The 20,592-nt window shown below is 33.6% G+C and overlaps 1 protein-coding gene across 1 annotated transcript in view; it reads right to left on the reverse strand.

Annotated features, from left to right (window-relative positions):
* Dpyd (dihydropyrimidine dehydrogenase) overlaps positions 1-20,592 on the reverse strand; it is a gene marked incomplete at its 5' end in the record, with an annotated part of 793,723 nt that overhangs the window by 585,474 nt on the left and 187,657 nt on the right. The window contains 2 exons of the mRNA XM_005389092.1: positions 305-466; positions 19,222-19,309. Of these exons, the coding sequence (XP_005389149.1) occupies positions 305-466; positions 19,222-19,309 (250 nt within the window). The remainder of the gene's footprint in view (positions 1-304; positions 467-19,221; positions 19,310-20,592) is intronic.

Raw genomic sequence — 20,592 nt, forward strand, 5'->3', positions numbered from 1 at the left:
TAGCCTTTTCATAACAGTCTCCCTGCTGCACTTCAATGTAAAGTCAACAAATAAATTCTACTTTCATATTATCCACTTTATATGCGCTCCTTGAAAATATTCAATAACCTGCAGGGACTGTAACTAATTGCTTTTTTAATTTCATTTTTATAGGTAAATTGTTGAATAAAAAATGCACAGAATACATATAATTTCACTGTGCACCACACTATAAATATTGTGTACCAACAAAGCACTAACAATGAATACTTTTAGGTACTGGTACGGGGTCAGAGGAGGAGAAGCAAGTGCACCTCTTACGTACCTCCGCAGCAAACTGCTGCAGTCCACCGATGTTAATTGGTCCCTCTTCAGTGGCATATAAATTGCATCCTCCTACACAAAGATCAGAAGTCGGGCACACCATTCCACAAGTAAGCCCAAGTGGGTTGTCAGAAAAAATCTTCTTAGCAGCTCCATAATAGTTCTACAAAAAGAAAAATTTTATTATGTAACAGCGTGTTTTAATTCAACATCAAATAATGAAAAATATATTATTCCTTTGTTCAGATAACAATTAAAGATCAAGATATATATATGATATATATGTTAAATCAGTACAAGATGCTAAGATATATATATATATACATGATATATATGTTAAATCAGTATTTACCATCAACTAACAACAGAATAGGTGACATGTAAAGATATTTAATATACTACGTTATACTATATTTAATATACTATATGCCAATGCATAATAATCAACTTTAGAAAAATCAAAATTTAAAAATATATCCTATTAATCCTTTTAATTCATAAAGCATCTTAATACATCTTTCCTTAAATTATTCTTTTCAGATTGAAAAAGTAACCAAACAGCATTGTTCAATCAAGATTAAAATGCATCCTTCACATGAACAATATCAAGAAAGGTTATAGTCATGTAATCCTCCACATGCCCAACTTGAAAGCAGCGAGAGAGGCTGGGGATTTAGCTCAGCGGCACAGCACCTGCCTGGCAAGCGCAAGGTTGTGAGTTCGCTTCCTGGTACTGGGAAAAAAAAACCCAAAAAACAAAACAAAACAAAACACAACAACAAAAAAAGGAAAGCAGCGAGAGCTCTCCCTTCATTCATCCAACTTTCCTCAGAAAGCAAAGTTTTAGTATACTCTGTGTCGGTTAACACCCCTTCCAAGCTCTCCATAAACCACAGACGGACATGAAACACGTTTCACGGGGACTCCTGGACCAGACCTCACCAAGTTCACCTTTCCTCACTCCTCTCCCCACACTTGACTATTCCAAAATTGCTTGTATGACCTCTGATCTTCATAGTAAATTTTGAATCCTATTTTTTTTAAAAAACATAAGGGACAAAGATATCATTTACTGAATGAGTAATGAAAATTTATCTTAATATTGGGACTATTTTTTGCACTAACCACAAACAAGATTTGGGCCCAAATAGTGCTGCTAACATCTGCCAGACACATCAAAAATTTGTTTTAAAAGTTAGGGAAACAGTAATAGTCAAAAGGAACTAAGGAAACACAACAAATGAATGTAATATGGTATCTTAGAGATGGGATTCTTCAACAGATAAGGGAAATTACGTAAAAATTAAGGAAAATTAAGTAAAACTTAACAACATAGGGAAAATTATGTGTAGGCATTTACAGAAATTATTGTTAGAATTTTTCTGTAAGTAGAAAACTTCTACAATACAATTCAAGCAAAGTGTGGGTTTAATATGCACCAATATGAAACTAATGCACTTATTTTCCGTTGGCTTTTATTTAAGACACTATTTAAGATTTTTAAGACTATATCTATTGTTTTTACGAAGAGCCAAATAAAGAATCTTAAACATAAACATAAATTCTTGGTGACTATAGATTTCATAATAATAATAACAATAATAGTAATAATAGTAACAACCAGACAGGAGATATAGGTAAGTGACTGAACACTTGCCTAAGTTATGGGAGACCCTGCATTAAATCACCAGCACTGAAAAAAAAAAAAAATAACAATAGCAACAATAAATCAGGAATATTTACTAGTGATCTACTTTTAGCACATTCCCAGCCTTTCGAAAGTCCTTTATCTAACCTGCTCTCAAGCAAATTCCATTATATAAGATATCCAGCACTCAATCCAAAATTTCTGAATGCCTAAATAGACAAAAATAAATGCTTGATAAACAAATAGTTAAGTTTTACAGAAACTGAAGTTAGTGGAAAATATTTAAAGTAATCTTGCTGAAAATTCAGAAAAAGACATAAAGGAGATAAAGTAATTAAAAACGTATCTGAATACTAAAATGTATTCCACAATACTGAGACTGTCACTCATAACTAAATAAAATGTTTTAAGATAGAGGGGCTGGGAATTTAGCTCAGCAGCACAGCACCTGCCTGGCAAGTGCAACGTCGTGAGTTTGATTCCCGGTACCAGGAAAAAAAACAAACAAACCAAAAAAGAAATGAGTGCCTGCTTCGAACAACACCTGTGTTGCTTAGCAATATTTGCCCGTTTAGTGCGTTCCCTCAGCAACCAACAGTTTTGTCTGGCACGTAAGAAGGGCTCTTTCTTTCTAAATGCATAACAGGAATGTGGTATGGAATTTGATTCTTAAATAGTTAAACTGAGGTAGAAAAAGCAAATATTTGGCCAACGACTAAACAGCAGAGAGATGATACTTGCATGATTCATATTAAACCACACTGTCTGTGACTTACTGCATAATAAAATCTAGCTACAGTACTGTAATTTGGGCACAATCTATACATCTGTGTAAACACATACACACACGCACACCACCCATGTGCACACATGCACACACGCACACAAGCTTTGTTCAATATAAACTGGAAGGCTTATAGTTAGCCTATTAAATTCATTACATTTTATATTCCATTCAATGAATTTTACTGCAAAATTCTTTAACTTGTAGAGCGTCCATCAGTAAATTTTCAAGACATATGAAATATATTGTAGTTTCTTAGATGACTCCTGAAAAATGGAGTGAAAAGTAAAAAGGAATTAAATCAAATTTAATAAAAAATTAAAAGCTTAAGCTTCAAAGAACACTGGCAAGAAAGTCAGAAAGAACTCACAGAACAAGATAAGATATTTGCAAATCATGAGTATGATAAGAAATTCTTTCTTAGAATATATTAACATTTACAACTCAACCACAAAAAGACAAACAATCTAATTAAAATGGGCAAATAATCATAAAAAAATTCTCTTGAAGATATTCAAGTCTCCAAATAAGCACGATCAAAGATGCACCTGGTCTTTGGTCATCAGAAAAACACAAATCAAAACCACAGCGAGACAGCACTTGCACACTTGGATGGCTGTAGTTAGAAAGGCAAATAGAGGGTTTAGCAGTGGTGCCGGGAAACGGAAACCCTCATACATTGCTGACATGAAGGAAAACAGAGTAGCTTCTTGGAAAGACAGTTTAACAATCCGCTCATAAGATTACTAAAACTACCGTATGACTCAGCAATTCTCCTCTTCAGTGTACACTCAAGAGAATTTAAAACATATGTCCATACAAAACCCACTGCTCACAACAGGATTACTCATCACAGTTAACATGTGCAAGTTACCCAACTGCACATCCCCGTATAAATGGCTAAATGATGTATGTATCCACACAAAAGAGACAATATTTTAAAAATAGAAAGAAACGATATATAATGTAACAAGGATAAACCTTGAAAAGATTATGCGAAATCAAAGAAGCCATTCACAGTAGACCGCATATTATGTGATTCCATTTATGTAAATTGTCCATCTTGGGCAAAACTATAGATTCAGAAAGCAGATGCGTAGCTTCTGGGGCTGGCAGTTCGACATAAAATGGAGAAAGGCTGCTAGCAGTGTCCGATCTCTTTCTGGAGTGATAAAATGTTCTCAAATTAACTACAGTGATGGCTGCAGCTCTCAGTATGCTAGACATCACTGAATTATCAAACACACTTACATGAGGAAACATGAGGGATATGAATTATATCTCAATAAAGATTTTATGTTCAAAACTATAATTGCAGTATAAGGGATTATTTAGCCACTATAACAAGAGTAGATGAGTAAGATTACTGCATGCAAAACCGGAGTGTTTTAGTGCATAAAGAAACCTCATTTTGAAGACATTTTTCCTCTGAACAGAAAGAAATACACCTCCACCTGACACAAATCTGCAAGTGAACATGTAAATTCAGTCTGAACTTTAATTAATATTACATACCAGAATAACACAATTGTTCTTTTTCCTGAAAAGCTAAAATATTATTCAGTATTCTTTTATAGTCAAATGCTTTATCACGATAATGGAAGGATACAAATATATTTTTGTCTTTATGTCCTTCTTTTTTGGATGATTCCGTTTAACAATAGACAAGATAAACAATTACTGACTTAAAATTAATCCATATATTCCTAATCAAATATCCTTAGTTTCTGCTTAAGCCTGCTCATCCCCTCAATATCGTGCAATGCAGCAGTTATCTCAAAGTCAGCTGCACTGCTCTTTCATACTCTCATATGATATTTTAGGTACATTTGACAAAACCAATGAACAAATATTTATTGAGTAACTCCATGACTAAAACGCCTTAGTGCATAATGGAAAGGGTACTTGTAACATAAAAACTAAAAAGGAAAAGGAATGTGATCCAATTAACCACACGAGGATTTTTGAACTGACTGGTTCATGAGGCTCAACATGAGGTTCAAGACTGCACTTAAAATAATAGAATAAGAAATTAGACATAAGTTTCAGTAAATTCAACAAGGAAATATTTAAAGTTACACAGATTGGTCACGATTTGCTACTGAGATTAAACTACTGGAAGCTAAGCTACCACTGGACAGCACTGGCCACCAAAATGGCCTAATTCACCTCTCGACTCCTCATGCAACCTTTTCACCAAAACAAAATTTTCAGGAAGATTTTTTTTTTTTCTTTTTGGTATCGGGAATCAAACTCATGACCTCAGGCTTGCCAGGCAAACGCTTATGCCACTGAGCTATGCCCCCAGTTCCCAGGAAGATTTTACATTTATAAAAGTTAGTGATAATTTATCGAGTGCCTTTTAAGTCAAAAATAGAATGTGTATTTTTTAGAAAGCAAATACATACTCCTTGGTATCATGATGTATTAGTGTCAGGTTAAGGTGTCCAGCATCAGCTACAATGGGTGGGAGTCACAATAACTTTGATGTAACAAGGCTAAAACGTGAGAAAGAATGATACAGGTAAATATTCAAAAGAAGAGTGGAGTAGGTATTGGTGTGATTACTTGATTAGTAATCAATTGGCTAGAGTAGTTCATTACAAAAGTAAAGATGATCAAAGTTATATTTGAACTGTGCTGAGACCAAACTGCTGAGAAGCCTGATGGCTAAAGCCAGGAATTTAGTATTTAACGGGAGTTTTTTAATAGAAAGTTTCCAGTATTAAGGGATTAACTAGCAAGATCACCGAACAGATGATGTAAAAATTCTTAGAAAGGCAGCGTGAAGAGCCCCTAAGGGACATTATACAGCGGTGCTGAGAAAAGCAAAGCATCAGTCTGCGTCAGAGAAAACAGAAGCACGGTTTTGAAATGGGCTGAGCCAATAGTGAGCAATGTCTCAAAAGTCACCTTGGCAACCTCTCTCTCTCAGAAAACTCTGAAAGTATGGTGGAGAACTCCCGGTTAGGAATCTGAGTACACAGAGCTGAGACATTCAGAAAGCTCTGAGAACAGGAAACCCTTCTCCACTCTTCCCATAGTGATCAATATCAATTCTTTATCAATTAGCAAGTGGGATGACTTCTGGAGTCCTCTTTCTAGACAAGAGGTTCACTTCTATTTTGTGAGCTCTTCAACCCTTTTTAAAAGTGAAGGCTAGAAAATTTAAATTAAGAAGGGTACTTTAGAGACACCCGAGCAGCCTCCTTCTAGAAAATACACACCACTTCACCTGGTTTCTTCACATTACTGGATCAGTCACAAGCATTTTAGTTTTCCGTCCTGTGAAGAAAAATGTAAGGGCTACAAGAAAAGATACTATATATATATATATATATATATATATATATAAAATCTTCTGCGCACAGACCTGTCTCATGTTAAAGACAAGGGGACTTTCACAGCTTATTTTTTAAACTCTAAAGGAAAAAAATGATATTTAAAATGTTTGTTGTTGTCAAATCAAAAATATAGGCACTGAATGTTTTCCAGCCCATTAATTCAGCCGTATTTTGCAGGTGTTTAATTTTCTATTAGTCCTTGGGGTTTTTAAAGCATGTTCTTCATCACAACACATTCCATTTAGGTGAGTTAATTTTAAAATAACTTTGATTTTAATACATTGCTTTTTATTTCAAAATTAAGGCTTGAAACTACATTAGTGTCATTCTGCTACAATTTAATGATTTTTAAAGTCATTATCAGGAGCTGGAAAACTCACAAGCCAGCTCTCCTGTCATATGGTATAACTAATTTAACAAATAGTCCTATCATACTCAGGCCTTCATATCACTACAAGATTATCAATACAGCTGGTGAATTTATTTTAAAGTGTTCTTCCTCCTTCCAATGACAGTTTTCACAGATGGAAGAACTCTTCCAAGATAAACTCCAATCTGTTGCATTTTAAAAAATACTTGGGCTAAACTTCAGTAAGTTTGCATGTGTGAGAAGGGTGAAATAACATTACTTATATTTCTGGCTTGAGTTATTTAATGGTGAATACACTGATGTACATTCACTGAATAAGAAATGTCTTTAGAAACACGAACAGTAAGTAGAGGCACAGGGTCACCTCTTTGTGTCAAGCTATGTCACCAGCTCTCAATGCACAGCCTATGGGTTTTCAGGCATTTGTCAGAGGACACTTCAGATATGCAAGTCATAAATAAAAGACAAAAGTCGAATTCCCATAGTACTCATAGTCTTGTAGATACAGATGGGGTTCAAAGAATAGATCTGGCCCACTTCATTCTGAAAATTCATAACTTCTTATATGTACGGAATTTTAGTAAGTTTTACAATGTAATTAGTTTTTAGAACAGTGAATTTAGTTTAACGAGTCGCATTTGAATAAAAATGTGTAAGGAAATTAATATATCATTCTTTTACAAAATATTTTTTTCTGGCTCTGAGACATTAAACTGAAAAATATATACACACATAAGAAAACACACACATGTGCGTGCACACATATACATACACATTCTTTGGAGTTCCATACTCCTGCATTTGATCTTTATAGCATAGGACACCAATATGATTGGGAAAGAAATGTAGTATCTATAAGCCTTACTTTAACCACTTGAGAAATGTAAGTTAGATTTCCTTCATGTTTACATTATGTACAGTTTTTTTAAAAAGAGACTTGGTGCATTTATGATTCTGAGTCCATTATGCAGCACAGAACAAATTTAGTGGACATAAGTAGCCCCTTGAACCTCAATTTAGTCTTTTTCTCACTAAAAAAGTTTTCTGAAAATGTTAAATCTAAGTTAAAGATTTTTGTATTTAATGAAAGAAACATACCAGAATAAAATAATGAAGACAGCAAGTTAAAAAAATTACTACAACATGTGGGAAAAATCATGAATTTACTAAGTAAAAATAAATATTACAAGGAGGTATGCAAACTGGGTATATTCCATTACAGAGAGCATATCAATAGAAAAACTGTCACTTGGATTTTCCCTATGTTCTTCACCCTTTCTCTTTTTAATGGACTTGTGAACTTATAATTTGCCTCATGAATTAGTCAATACAACTTAGCATATGTGTACATGTATTAATTCAATAATTATCAAATATATGCGAGATCATTTGACAAGCACTAGATATTCAGAAAGATTCAGCACTCTTGCTTCTAGACTGTTTTAAAGATAATAAAACTTCCATCTATACCTACATCCATCCTTTGATACTGTATTATCATTGTTAAAATAACATGTTTTCAAATGCTTTATCAGAATTTCAGCCATTTTCCAATAACAAGAATGATCTGAGAATATTTTTTTTTTAAGTCAGGTCATTTTGATCACTGTGTTTGTAAATTTATATTTATAAAGGTTTGTATTTTTCTGACATGTGTCTTTTATCAAATTTTTAAAATTAAGGTCAGATTTTAAGTCCACTCTATACTCCTAGCCTGTAGCAGGTAAAATTCTGGAAACATCATTTATTACAATTTATCTTCTAGCACTCAATAAACTCACTGCTATAAAATGTAAAAAGAATGAAGTTTTTTAATGACCAGTTAAAGGAAATAATATGGCCATCTATTGTGAAAATGTAAAAAGTCACTCTTCACAGAAAATAATAAAAAGTATTACAGATTTTATGAGAAAATTATAGGGGGGGGCTGGGGATTTAGCTCAGCGGCAAAAAGCGCCTGCCTGGCAAGCGCAAGGTCGTGAGTTCGGTTCCTGGTACCGGAGAAAAAACAAAAAACAAACAAACAAAAAAAAGAGAAAATTACAGGGGTATAAATTTTTCATTCCGAATGGACTAAGAACCACGAAAAAAGAAACAATAGTATTCAAGACTAGTTTATGTATGTCAGGGTTCTGTCAAATAAATTTCATAATACATAACTTATTTCAAGAAAATAGGATGGCTTTCTACATCTAAATACCAATATAAATGTAGAAATAAAGATGTAAGAGCAATAATCACTGGAACTAAGGAAACAATAATAGTAGAATTCTACAATTATCATCTATAAATATTTCACAACAAATGAGAATGTTTAACTTGAGAAAATTCTGAAAGGTTAAGTAATATTAACATTGACAGAAGCATTCATTCATATATTAAAAATGTCAAAAAGTTTTTCTAATTATTATAATACAAATCTAATCTTTCACAGGGATCACTTTTCATTTTAATTAATTAAATTTTTCAACTTCATAATTCTAACCAGAATTGTGACTTAAGTCTGATTCCTGTACCCGGAACTGACACACACATGCTCTATATACAAAACATGCGTTAGGTTCTAGGACTTTGAAGCAGAAGTTGAGTAACCACATTTACTGTATTACTGTACTTCTTATATTTCCTCCCTCTGAAAGACGACACACAAGATGTAAAGCTGCCTAACACATGCTGTTGCCTACTCAGGACATACTAGTAGTTATTCCATCTCCAATTTAACTTAAAAGAGCTGATTACTAAAGTTTGACAACAAAGAGAATAACCGGAGTTTTTGTTGTTATTTTACTTGTTTAAAATTATTTGTTATTTAGTATAAAGATTCAAATCAGTAAGCTCTCAATATCAAATGTATGCAAGAGCAATATTATATGTTGAAGGTAAATTTTGTTCGGATATTGTAACTTCAAGATTTAAAACAGCATACTCAGGGGGCTGGGGATTTAGCTCAGCGGCACAGCGCCTGCCTGGCAAGCGCAAGGTATTGAGTTTGATTCCTGGTACTGGAAAAAAACCACAAAAAATAAAATAAAATAAAATAAAATAAAACAGCATACTCAGTGACAGTTACTGAAGAGATGCATACATACACATAACATATATACACATAACATCATGTGTGCATAAGTGAAATTCAGTGGGTACAAAGATATTTCAAAAAGTTTCTATTCCAAGTGCATAAATTTAATGAATTTTAATAATTTGATATTTCATGTTTATTATTATATACGCCATTAGAGCTAGACTGTAATTCACAGTACAATTTTCTTGTATGCCAAACTCATATTATTTTGTGAGGATTTGCTTTTTCTTGCCACAAAGACCAGAGATTACTCAATCCACAGTGCCATTGTACACACTATCAGGTGTCTGTTATTCTCTAGTGGGTCAAACAGATTTCTCAGAAACTGCCCCTATTCCAAACACATTACTTTAAACCCATCTCATTCTCAAAAATACACTTAGTATTGATTGCTATTATTTACTTTACATTCTTCAATTTGTCAAAATAGTTTTCAAAAACTAAATCCAGCCAGGAATATAGCTCAGCAGCATAGCGCCTGCCTGGCAAATGCAAGGTACTGAGTTCAATTCCCAATATAAAAAGAAAAAAAGTGTGGTATCAAACACTAAATCCAAATTTCTTTAACATGAAGTCTAATGTATAATGTGTTTTACCCAACAATCCAGATGTTAATAGCCCTTAAAATTTCTGTCATGATAGTAAGTAGAGTATTTATTTAACCTTTTATATTTTAATACTGACTCACAGTCTAAATACATTATGCGTGTAGATAATGTAGTGTGATGGAGACAAAGGAACACAGGAGAATTCTGGAAAATGCAGTTACACTATCAAGCAGCTGTGTTATACTGAAAAAAATCACTTATTACTGCTGGATTTCAATGAGATGACCAGGTTAAAATTTTTTATCAATGAGATGACCAGGTTAAAATTCCTTTTTGTCTGGATTCTGTTACATTGATTTTTACTTACTAATATGAAAAATCCTAAGTAGTATTAACTTATTTTTGCACATTTTTCATTGTCTTTATATCATTAAAAAAGTCAATCTGATTTAATATATTTACATTTATATATAAATTTATATCATTAAACTGTTTTAAGAAGGACATAAATTTTAAAAATTTTAAAGGCATGTGCTTTGACTATAAATACACAATTTGACTATAGATACACAACCACAAACTATGAACTGTTACTTGTTTCATGCAGAACTGGCTCAGTATATGTAATGAAAACTCTTTCCCATTCATACTGGCATTAATTTCAGATTCCATATTGCTTCACCTTTCTATCTTACAGTTGACTAACATTTGCTTTTGAATTATACAAATCTTTTAAAATTTAAAAAATCTATTCAGGCAAATTCAAAGAAAAACAGTGATATTGTATCAAATGTGATTAAAAATAAAAATATAACCTTTTAAGATCTCAAGGGGATAGCATGCATTGCAAAACAAAATGAAGTAGATTTTACATAAACATGAATGATTTAATAGGCAAACTAATACTCACCTCACTCAACATAATACATTAAGATGTGATATTTTTAAAAAAAAATCTAAGTTCTCTGCCTTTACTTCTAGTAAATTTAGTACCCCATGATTTACCAGACTCCATACTAGGAAGTTATTATTAAAATTAAAGATTGGATTCTGGAAAATTCAGTTAGGAGTTACATCAACTAATGAATGAATGCAGCATAGTGAGAATATATTTACACCAATAATATGAAATTATTATTTTATTATTAAGTGTGGTACTCTATTATTATTTTATAAAGTTTGTTTTCAGTTAGTTTGAAAGAGTAAATAAACTAAGATAATTGTACTACTGATTTCTATTAGTTCATTAAAAGGAATAGTTAGTATTTATATTGTTTGGCCAGTCTTAAGTACCTATATCTGGTAATCTAAGCAACTACTTTAAAGATAACAGTATGCAATATAATAACCACTGTTAATTTCCTATCATCTTGTTTTGAAATTCTGTATCATTTTTACTTTTCTTTATTCTCTTTAAAATAAAGAAATAATAAAACCCTTTTGTTTTCTCTTGTCTGATTGCTCTGGCTGAAGTCACAAGCACTATATTGAACAGAAGTAGTGAGAATGGGCACTCACCACTTGTTCCTAATTTTAGAGGGATTGCTTTCAGTTTTTCTCCATTTAGTATGATGTTGGTAGTGAGTTTGTCAGAAATGGTTTTTATTACTTTAAGATAAGGTCTTTCTATCATTCATGGATGTTAGATTTTGTCAAAGGCTTTTTCTGTTATTGTAATGATATTTGATTTTCCCCCTTGTATCTATGTATGTAATAGATGATATTGGTTTATGTATGTCAAATCACCCTTGCATCCCTGGGATGAAACCAACTTGGTCATGATGCATAGTCTTTCTAATAATTCTTTTATTCTGTTTTCAAGTATCTTGTTGAGATTTCCCAAAAATCTATATTCATTAAATAAATTGGCCTCTAGTTTCTTTTTTGGTTGCTGTTGCTGTTGTTGAGTGCTTGTCTGCTTTTGTGATCAATGTACTGTTAGCTCCCAGGTATGAGTTTGGCAGTATTCTTCTCCTTTCAATTTCATAGAACAACGGGATAAGCATTAGCATTGGCACTTTCCTGAAGTTTGCAGATCCTAGGCTTCTCTCAGTTGGTAGGGTTTTTGTTACTACCTCTGGTCCATACATGTTCATAGCTTTTTTATCTTCTTCTATTTCAAAAACTTTATATAGTTTTGGAAATTCATGAGTGTCTAGGAATTTATATATTTCTTCTAAATTCTCCAATCTCTTTGAATATAAGTTTTCAAAGTTGATATAATCTTTTGGTTTTTGGCAGTATCTATGTGATTTTGCCTTGTCATTTCTACTTGCATTTTCTTAAGTCTTCTCTTTCCTTCTTTTGGTAATTTTGGCTGATGGTTTATCATTTTTGTTTGCCCTTTCAAAGAATCAACTCTTTGATTCACTCATCTTTTTATTATTTAGACTAATGAACTCCATTAATTTCCCCTCCAATCTTTAAAACTTCTTTCCCTTCTATAAGCTTTGGATTTGTTTTTCTAGGAACTCGAAGTTTACCATTAACTTATGTATCTTGGATCACTCTATTTTTCTACTGTGAGCATTCACAGATATAAACTTCCCTCGTAGGCTGTTTTCATTGCATCACACATGCTTGTATATGTTGTGGTGCCATGGTTGGTTGATTCTGGAAAATTTCCTAATTTTTCCTTAATTTCTTCTTTGACCTGTTTATTATTCAAGAATGTATTTATTCTTCAAGTGTTCTCATAGTTTCTAGGGTTTTTCTTGCTTTTGATTTCTATTTTCTTTTGCTATAATCTGATAGTATAGAGGGGATTATTTCACTTATTTTGTATTTAATATGCTTTGTGGATACTGTTTAATTTGAAGGAAGTTCCATGTGCTGCTAAGAACAATGTACATTCTGCTGTTGTTGAATGAAACACTCTACAGATATGTTAAATCCATTTGTTTGATGGTGAGGTTCAGTTCTAGCTCATCTTTGTTGATTTTTGTCTGCTTGACCTATTTATGAGAGTGCTGTACTGAAGTCACTCAGTATGGATGTACTGGCGTATAAATGACCACTACATCCAGTAGTGTATTTTATGATATCGGCTGCGCTAACATTCAGTGCAGGTATACTTAAGTTTGTAATCTTTTTCCTATTAACTTGTTCCCTTTCCTACTATTTCAAGATCTGTTTCTCCATCACTTTTGGCCTGAAGAACACTTTGAAAACTGGATTGACTCCTGCTTGCCTGCAGGCTTCTAATCCATGAAGTGTTGTTTTCTATCGTCTCAGTTTCACTGTATGTATTTCTCTTTGGATAAGGTGTGTCTCTTGAAGGAAACATATGATTGAGTTTTGTTATTTGATACAATTTGCCAGTCTGTGTCTTTTGATTAGAAGTTAACATAATTAACACTGAAAAATAGTATCATGAAACATTTACCAAATCTTGCCATTGTCTTATTTTTTCAGTGTTTACTCCTTATGTTTTCCCTTTGTTTAACTACTCTTCCTGTCAGGAGTAACCTTTCCTTGGGGCTCATTGTTGCAGTAGCCTCCTAATCTCTTCTATTGCTATAATTTCCTTAAATATATTGATCAATGCTGGTTTAGTGTCGTGAATGTCTTCAGTACTTCTTTTTAATGGAAAGTATTTCTCCATCAAATTTGAAGTATAATTTTGTAGTATATACAAGTTTAGGCCAACAGCTGTTTCTTTTAGAATCCCAAGCCAGCTATGATCAGAAAAGAACCTCTTCAGTACACATCATAAAAAGTCCCCAAAATTCAACACAGAGAATACCAAAATCTATTAGAGAAAAACAACAAATAACTAAAAACATCAAGTCTAGAAGAATAATAGCAGATTTCTAAGTACACACTTTAAATATAGGGAGAATTCCAGAGCATAGATAGAAATAGATGTTTTACGAAGTACTGGCTTGAAAAATTAGTTTAAAAACTGATATATCATAAATAAGTATAAAAAAACTTAGAAATATAAATTATAATCACTGTTTGAAACTCAATGGACCATATTAACAATATTATATTCTGCTTAAGAATTTATGACTACAATTCAAAATAGAAATGAAGGATATTATTTTGAATATAACCCCCAACATAAAGAAATAAATATCTGAAAGATTAGCTAGGAGTCAAGAACTAAGAAAGTTTAAAGATATATACAATAAGAGTTTTGGGGCTGGGGATTTAGCTCAGTGGCACAGTGCCTGCCTGGCAAGCTCAAGGTTATGAGTTCAATTCCCGGCACCAGAAGAAAAACAAAACAAGAGTTCTATAAAAAAAGAGACAGTGAAAAAATCCCCATAGATTATGAAAGACATCAACCCACATATTTAAAATTCCACTGAAAACTAAGGATAAATGAAAAAATATACAGACTTAGTTAAGTTCGTATAGAATTGTTGAATATCAGAGACAAAACGTTCGGTAAAACACCACCCCTCCATGACACTGCCCACAAATGAGAAATAATTGGACTTGTGATCATATTTCAATCACAGGAGTGGAAGACGGAGTTCCAACAACACTATAATGATATCTTCTATGAAGTAAAAAAGAAAATAATTGCCACAATGAAAATAATATTGAATAACATCACAGTAAAAATATTTTTAGAAGAAGAAAAATAACATCAAGAACAACTTGAAAATCAAATTTGTGATAACATAGTCTTTGTGAATAAAAATTTAAAGTATTCCAATCAACTATAAACTAAGTCCACATGTAAATTCCAAGATTTTACAAAAATAAAAAAAATTGGGCAAAATGTGAAATGAACAAAACTAATTAAATTCTCACTAAATGAACATTAGTGATACTCTTATTGAGTTTTAAAAGAAATAGAATTAGTAACACAAAAACTTTTCCTTTGAAATGGAAAAGAAGGTATTAGAATTAAAGTACCTTGTTCTAGGCCAACAACAACAAACCCTCCGGGAGTACCATTCATAACACTCAAAAGCTGGCAGCTTGTCTGTAAAGGAACTGACCCATGAGTTTAGAGTTACGGATTTATGCCAAAGGAAACATTTGACTCAGGGTAATGATTATGTACCCTCTGGGAGCATAAGAGAAAGGAAAAAAAAATTTTTTTGTTTTTGTTTTTTTTCAGTACTGGGAATCGAACTCACAACATCACACTTGCCAGGCAGGCACTGTGCTGCTGAGCTAAATCCCCAGCCCAGGAAAAAAAAATTAAGTTTGTTCTCTTGAGCATCTTCTTATGGTTGGTAGGTAAGTTTCCGTCAACACTCTTGAAATGGACAGAAATGCTCAAATTACACACTTCCTAGTAATAGAGATGACAGAACTGACTGCATACATCACAGAAAAACTGAAATTTTATGATATATTTTGTTTTATATATCTAACATATTTATATTCTAAGATTACTGGGTGGTAAATTCTGAACTTTCTACTATTTGTCTCCTTTAATATTCTAGTGTAATAATGAAAGATGGCCCAATCTATTTACATAATACACTATATTTGGACTTTAGTTTCTAGACACTTAGGAGCAACTAAGTTGTGTGGGCACAGAAGTAGTATAATTATAACTTTGCTTTCAGAAAATTAGCCTAGAACAAACCAACATTCAGTTTGCAAGAGTAAAAACCACCTAGTCTTTGAAAAAGAAAAGCAAATGCAGCAGTAGAATGTACCCAATTTATTGATTATACTTCTCCTCTTTTGCTTTGCTACACTTGTATGATATATATATATATATATATCAAGATGATTGTTTTCAATAAATAAAAATACTACTGTCAATAGTATATGTCAATAAATTCTGCTGGCTGGATTTTGTTGTTCCCCTGATATCCAGCTGGTCTCAGTAAAGACCTATTAGAAGGAAGAACCTTCTCCACACTGACTCATGTAAGTAAGGCTTTTCTCTAATGTGTGCTATTAAATTTATATATAGGTAAAAGTCTAGCAACATTTTACAAAAATCTGCAAATAAGTGGAAAAATCATTCACAATGTAGTGTGATAATTTTAAAGTGTGAACATTTCACTACTGTTTAAAACAAAAGGTCATAAATACAAAACACTTTTAAAAACATGTTTTATATATATGCATATATGTGTATATATATGTATATGTATATCTATATAATGCATTTTTATATAAAGAAGTGTTTTTCAAAAGGAAAACTGTCAAGAAATATAGTCTGGTATTCACAGTCTGATGACTTTGAAACATGTACTTCCAATTGAGAGATACAATTGCAAACAACAGCCTGCACAAATGAAACAGAAAAACTAACTGAGGAGGTAAAATACAATTCAGTGTACCTTTCGAAACTAGAGCTGTAATCCAGTTTGTAAGGAAATAAAGAATGGAGGTATTGGCCTAAACTCCACTGAATAAAGAAGCCTAACACAATACAACACAAGTGACATCCTTTTCTCACAGAGCCGCAAGGCCCATCGAGCCAGGCGATTCAATTACCCTCTCCACCTGGGAAGAACCCCTCCTGCGTCGAGGTCCACCGGCAGAGCAGTACGGGACAGCCTACATTGTACACAGCCAGTAAACACCTGAAAAGCTGCAGGCTTCAAAGAACAAAATCTTTGACCTTTCATGATTGCTAAAGTGATTCCTCAATAAAAAACATTACCTACAGTAGTCTCTTAAATGCCTAACAAAAGATTACATTTTCAATTAAATTATCTTCAAATATCTTATATTCATATGGAAATCTGTTTAAATAAATACCTAATCACAATGTTTCATCAAGTAGTAAAGAATATGAACAAATTGATGGAAAGAGGTTTTTCTAAAATAGAGATTCTTATCTTAGACATTTTTATAAACTCTTCAAATAATATCATCATCTTTTTGCCATTTTTTCCTATAAAGTTGTGAGGACTCTGAATAAGTGGAGTGGCTCATAATTAAAATCAGAGAATAACTACTGAAGTTTGGAATAGGAAGGGAAAATTTGGGTAGCATGATCTTCCAAGATGATACGTCATAATTCCCGTATCTTCTTGAGAACTGACAGGTTTAGCCAAATCATTTTAGACTTCAAATTTGGACATTTTACTTCAGTCCTTTTCTGAAAAGATTATTATTATTAAACAATAAAATTCACATAAATTATTTCCTTTTGTTGGTAAGACAAAGGTCCTTTGATGACAAATGTAGTTGATAAATCCCTTACACAATTTGTCTTGTAAGTTACAAAACAAAGCATTGATGAATAAATCTCAAATACTGAGCACGCTACCCAAGTATTTTCACACGTGAATCCCAAGCTGTCTTTTCTCCAGCCCACTCCTCTCTTCCGTGTAATCTCGGCTCTTCCCTGGAGATGCTGCATTTACTACATTTCCCTAACCCGGGCCTCTGTGTGCTCACGCTGCCGGTACCACAGGCTGCAGTCTCTTCCTTGATCACACGCACTGCAGCACCAACCACTCTCTCCTATCCTAATGAGTTCCTTAGTATACCCACCCTCACCCACGACTATGAATGTCTTACACCGAGGCCACAGCGGGGACTGAGCCCTACCCAGTGCCCCGCACCGAACTGGGAAAATAAGGCATTCGGCAAATAACCTCAACAACCAATAGCAATCACTTGTACGGTGGTCCTCACCACACAGAGTGAGTAGTAAAATAAATATGCAGCGACAAAATATTGAAGTCATTACTACATTAGACGTTTTCATATACAAGTGCTATTCAGGTTACAGCACAATCTTGTAAGACACGCAATATTTTCTTCATAAGTGGAAGCAAAAAAGTAAATTAATTTTCCCAAGGCTCATAAACAAATATACTAGTTTATCTAAAAATTCAACCCAGACATCATATCTTAATAAATCTTATCATGTAGATAAATGCCATGCCTGTATACCTAAATAATAATTTATTTTAAAATCTTAAAGCTATACACATTTGGCTATCACTTTCTTCCAAAAATATTTGTTTTAAATAACTGACATATTAAAAAATTATCTTCATCTATGAAAAGGTAACTAGTTCTTGAAGATGAACTGCATGGATATTTACAGTGTTTTAGGACATTAGTACTGAACCCAGTAAAAAGAAATATTCTCCACGACCTTATGAGTACTTTCTGAATTGTACTTACTTCTTAAAGGTCAAGGCACTTGTCTAAGAGCTTTTAATGCAGCTTTCACAAAGACAATAGGTAGTATTAATTATTCAATCAATCAACTATTCACTTAATGAATGAAACCTAGGCTTAGCCTTCCATTGATTTAAAAAAAATAAAGATCAAAGCTCTCTGTATTCTACTGATGTCCAGAAAAGCCCTTTTTCTTTTCTTTTGCTTTTTCTGTTTGGTTACAACTCTGTCAGTGTCTATGAATTACTTCAGATGTTAACCAACTAACTGAATTTCAGTGAAGGAAGAAAGCCCATTCCTGTGATGTACCTCAGTGCGCCAGACTTAATACCAAACCATATTGTAAAACAAAATATTTAGCAAATTTGAAATGCTTTTATGATCAATGATAATTCCTATCTGTCAGCATTTTGCAAAATTAAGACAATTTATTCAATGAATGTCATGTTAAAAAAAGAACAAATTTCAACATAAAGTAAATTTTAAGAACAATGTTTCATTCCCCGTGTAGGTCCACAAGTGTAAGTTTGGGCCAGGGATACAGCTCAACGGCACAAACACCTGCCCAGAAAGCGCAAGGTCCTGAGTTCAATTCCAGGTACCAAAAAACAAAAATCTTCATTGTCCCAGTACACTAATAAGTCCTAACAGCATAAACAGAAAACTCAGGGCTGTCCCTACTCTCCCAGGAGTGCCAACATATTTGCTAGGCTTGGTGGCTCACACCTGTAATCCCAGCACTCAGGAGGCTGAGGCAGGAGGATCCATGAGAGTTTGTGGCCAGCCTGGGCTACAAAGTGAGCTCAAGGGCAGCCTGAACTGCATAGTGAGACCCATTCTCAAAAAAAATAAAGATAAAAAAGAACAATGCAATATATATTTTTATTAAAAATAACTCAACTTTGAAGAGTTTAATAAAATGTGCTTATTTTCAAGGGCCTACAGATATATTTTTAATGTTTTTGTCAAATTTATTATGACAAACTTTATACATTTACTAAGATAATAGTAAAAGAAATCTGGATCAAATACTGTTACCAATTTTCAATAGTACAGCTGTATCTAAATTTACCTTATTTGCAATACTTGTGATGAATGATTTAATATCTAGATTAGTTGGACAGCTCTTCTGGCAGGGGGCATCTGCACATTTCAGGCACCTAGGAAATAAAATAACAATATTAGTACAAGGTAACCAACATAATTTTCTATATATATTTTCACTTTATATTCATTCAGAGTTAATGTCTTAGTAAGTATAAATAAAATTGTGCTCTTTTCAGGTACAAACTTTAAAAACAAATAACTACCCATTCACTGTATTTCTCCTGTTGCACACTTCCTGAGATGTGTGGAAGAGAACCACTCTAGGTATTAACTGTCCTTCCACTCAGTGGCCCTCTTCAATTTCAATAGGATCACACCAAAGATTTAGTCCTGTACTATAATAATTTTCATTCCTCAGTATACTGACAATGGTAAAGCACACAGAATATTACAGTTTGAATGTTACAGTGTCACAATTATCATACAAATGCAAAGGTAAAGTCTCCTGTTTTACTAATTTCAATGTCCTTTCTTCTTCCCTTCCTCCCTCCTTCTATTTTTCTGATTTTTAAAATCTACATTCCAGTCATAAAACCACTGGGTTCTGTAGCAGTTGCTTTACAGCACAGTCCAGATCCATCCACTTCACAACCAAACCATGTATCTCTACTCGCTGCCTTGACATCTGCTAAACAAAAGGACTCAAGTAAGGCCACACCCCTTTTCTAGTGGCAGCCCTCACCCAAGGTCAGGTCAATGAGAGGGGCATGGAACCAAACTCCTTCCCCCGTATTTGGAGAACTACTTTAGTTTGCAGGGATCCTCTGAAATCTCTTGTGATGCCTCAATTCTACTTCCTCACTTTTGTACAAGTGTTGACATTCACATAAAGTTCTTACACTCCAATTGTATCGCAAAGTCTTCTCTCTGAAATAGTGGCCAGAGGCTTGCCCGTACTTGAGCATACCTAAGAACCAGCTGTGGTATGATGGTTGGTATGCGTCACACAATGCACCATGGAGGCCTGGCGAATCTGAGTTACTGGGATAAGAATCTGCGCTTTGAGAAAAATAACCTGTAATTCTGGTATGTATTCACAAACACACTGTTGGAACAAGACTGCGGTAGTTACTGCTTAGAGACAACTGAAACCTCTGCTTAGAACCATCCTTTATTTGTACATCATGTGTGTGTTTGTTCCAGTACGCTCTCTAATAAGCATGGAACGAACCCTGTGCTACGGTTTGAGTGTATCTACGCAAGCAGTGGCTTGTATGTTGGGATCTGGGTCCTCAGGGTGATGGTGCTGGCGGGGGGTGAGGAGTCTTCAAGAGATAGGTCCTGGTGGGAAGGAACTCGGTCACAGAAGGCCCTGTGCACGCAGGAACCGATGTAG

This window comes from Chinchilla lanigera, unplaced genomic scaffold (assembly GCF_000276665.1).
Source record: "Chinchilla lanigera isolate Chin_1 unplaced genomic scaffold, ChiLan1.0 scaffold00034, whole genome shotgun sequence".
In the NCBI taxonomy this organism is placed as follows: Eukaryota; Metazoa; Chordata; class Mammalia; order Rodentia; family Chinchillidae; genus Chinchilla; species Chinchilla lanigera.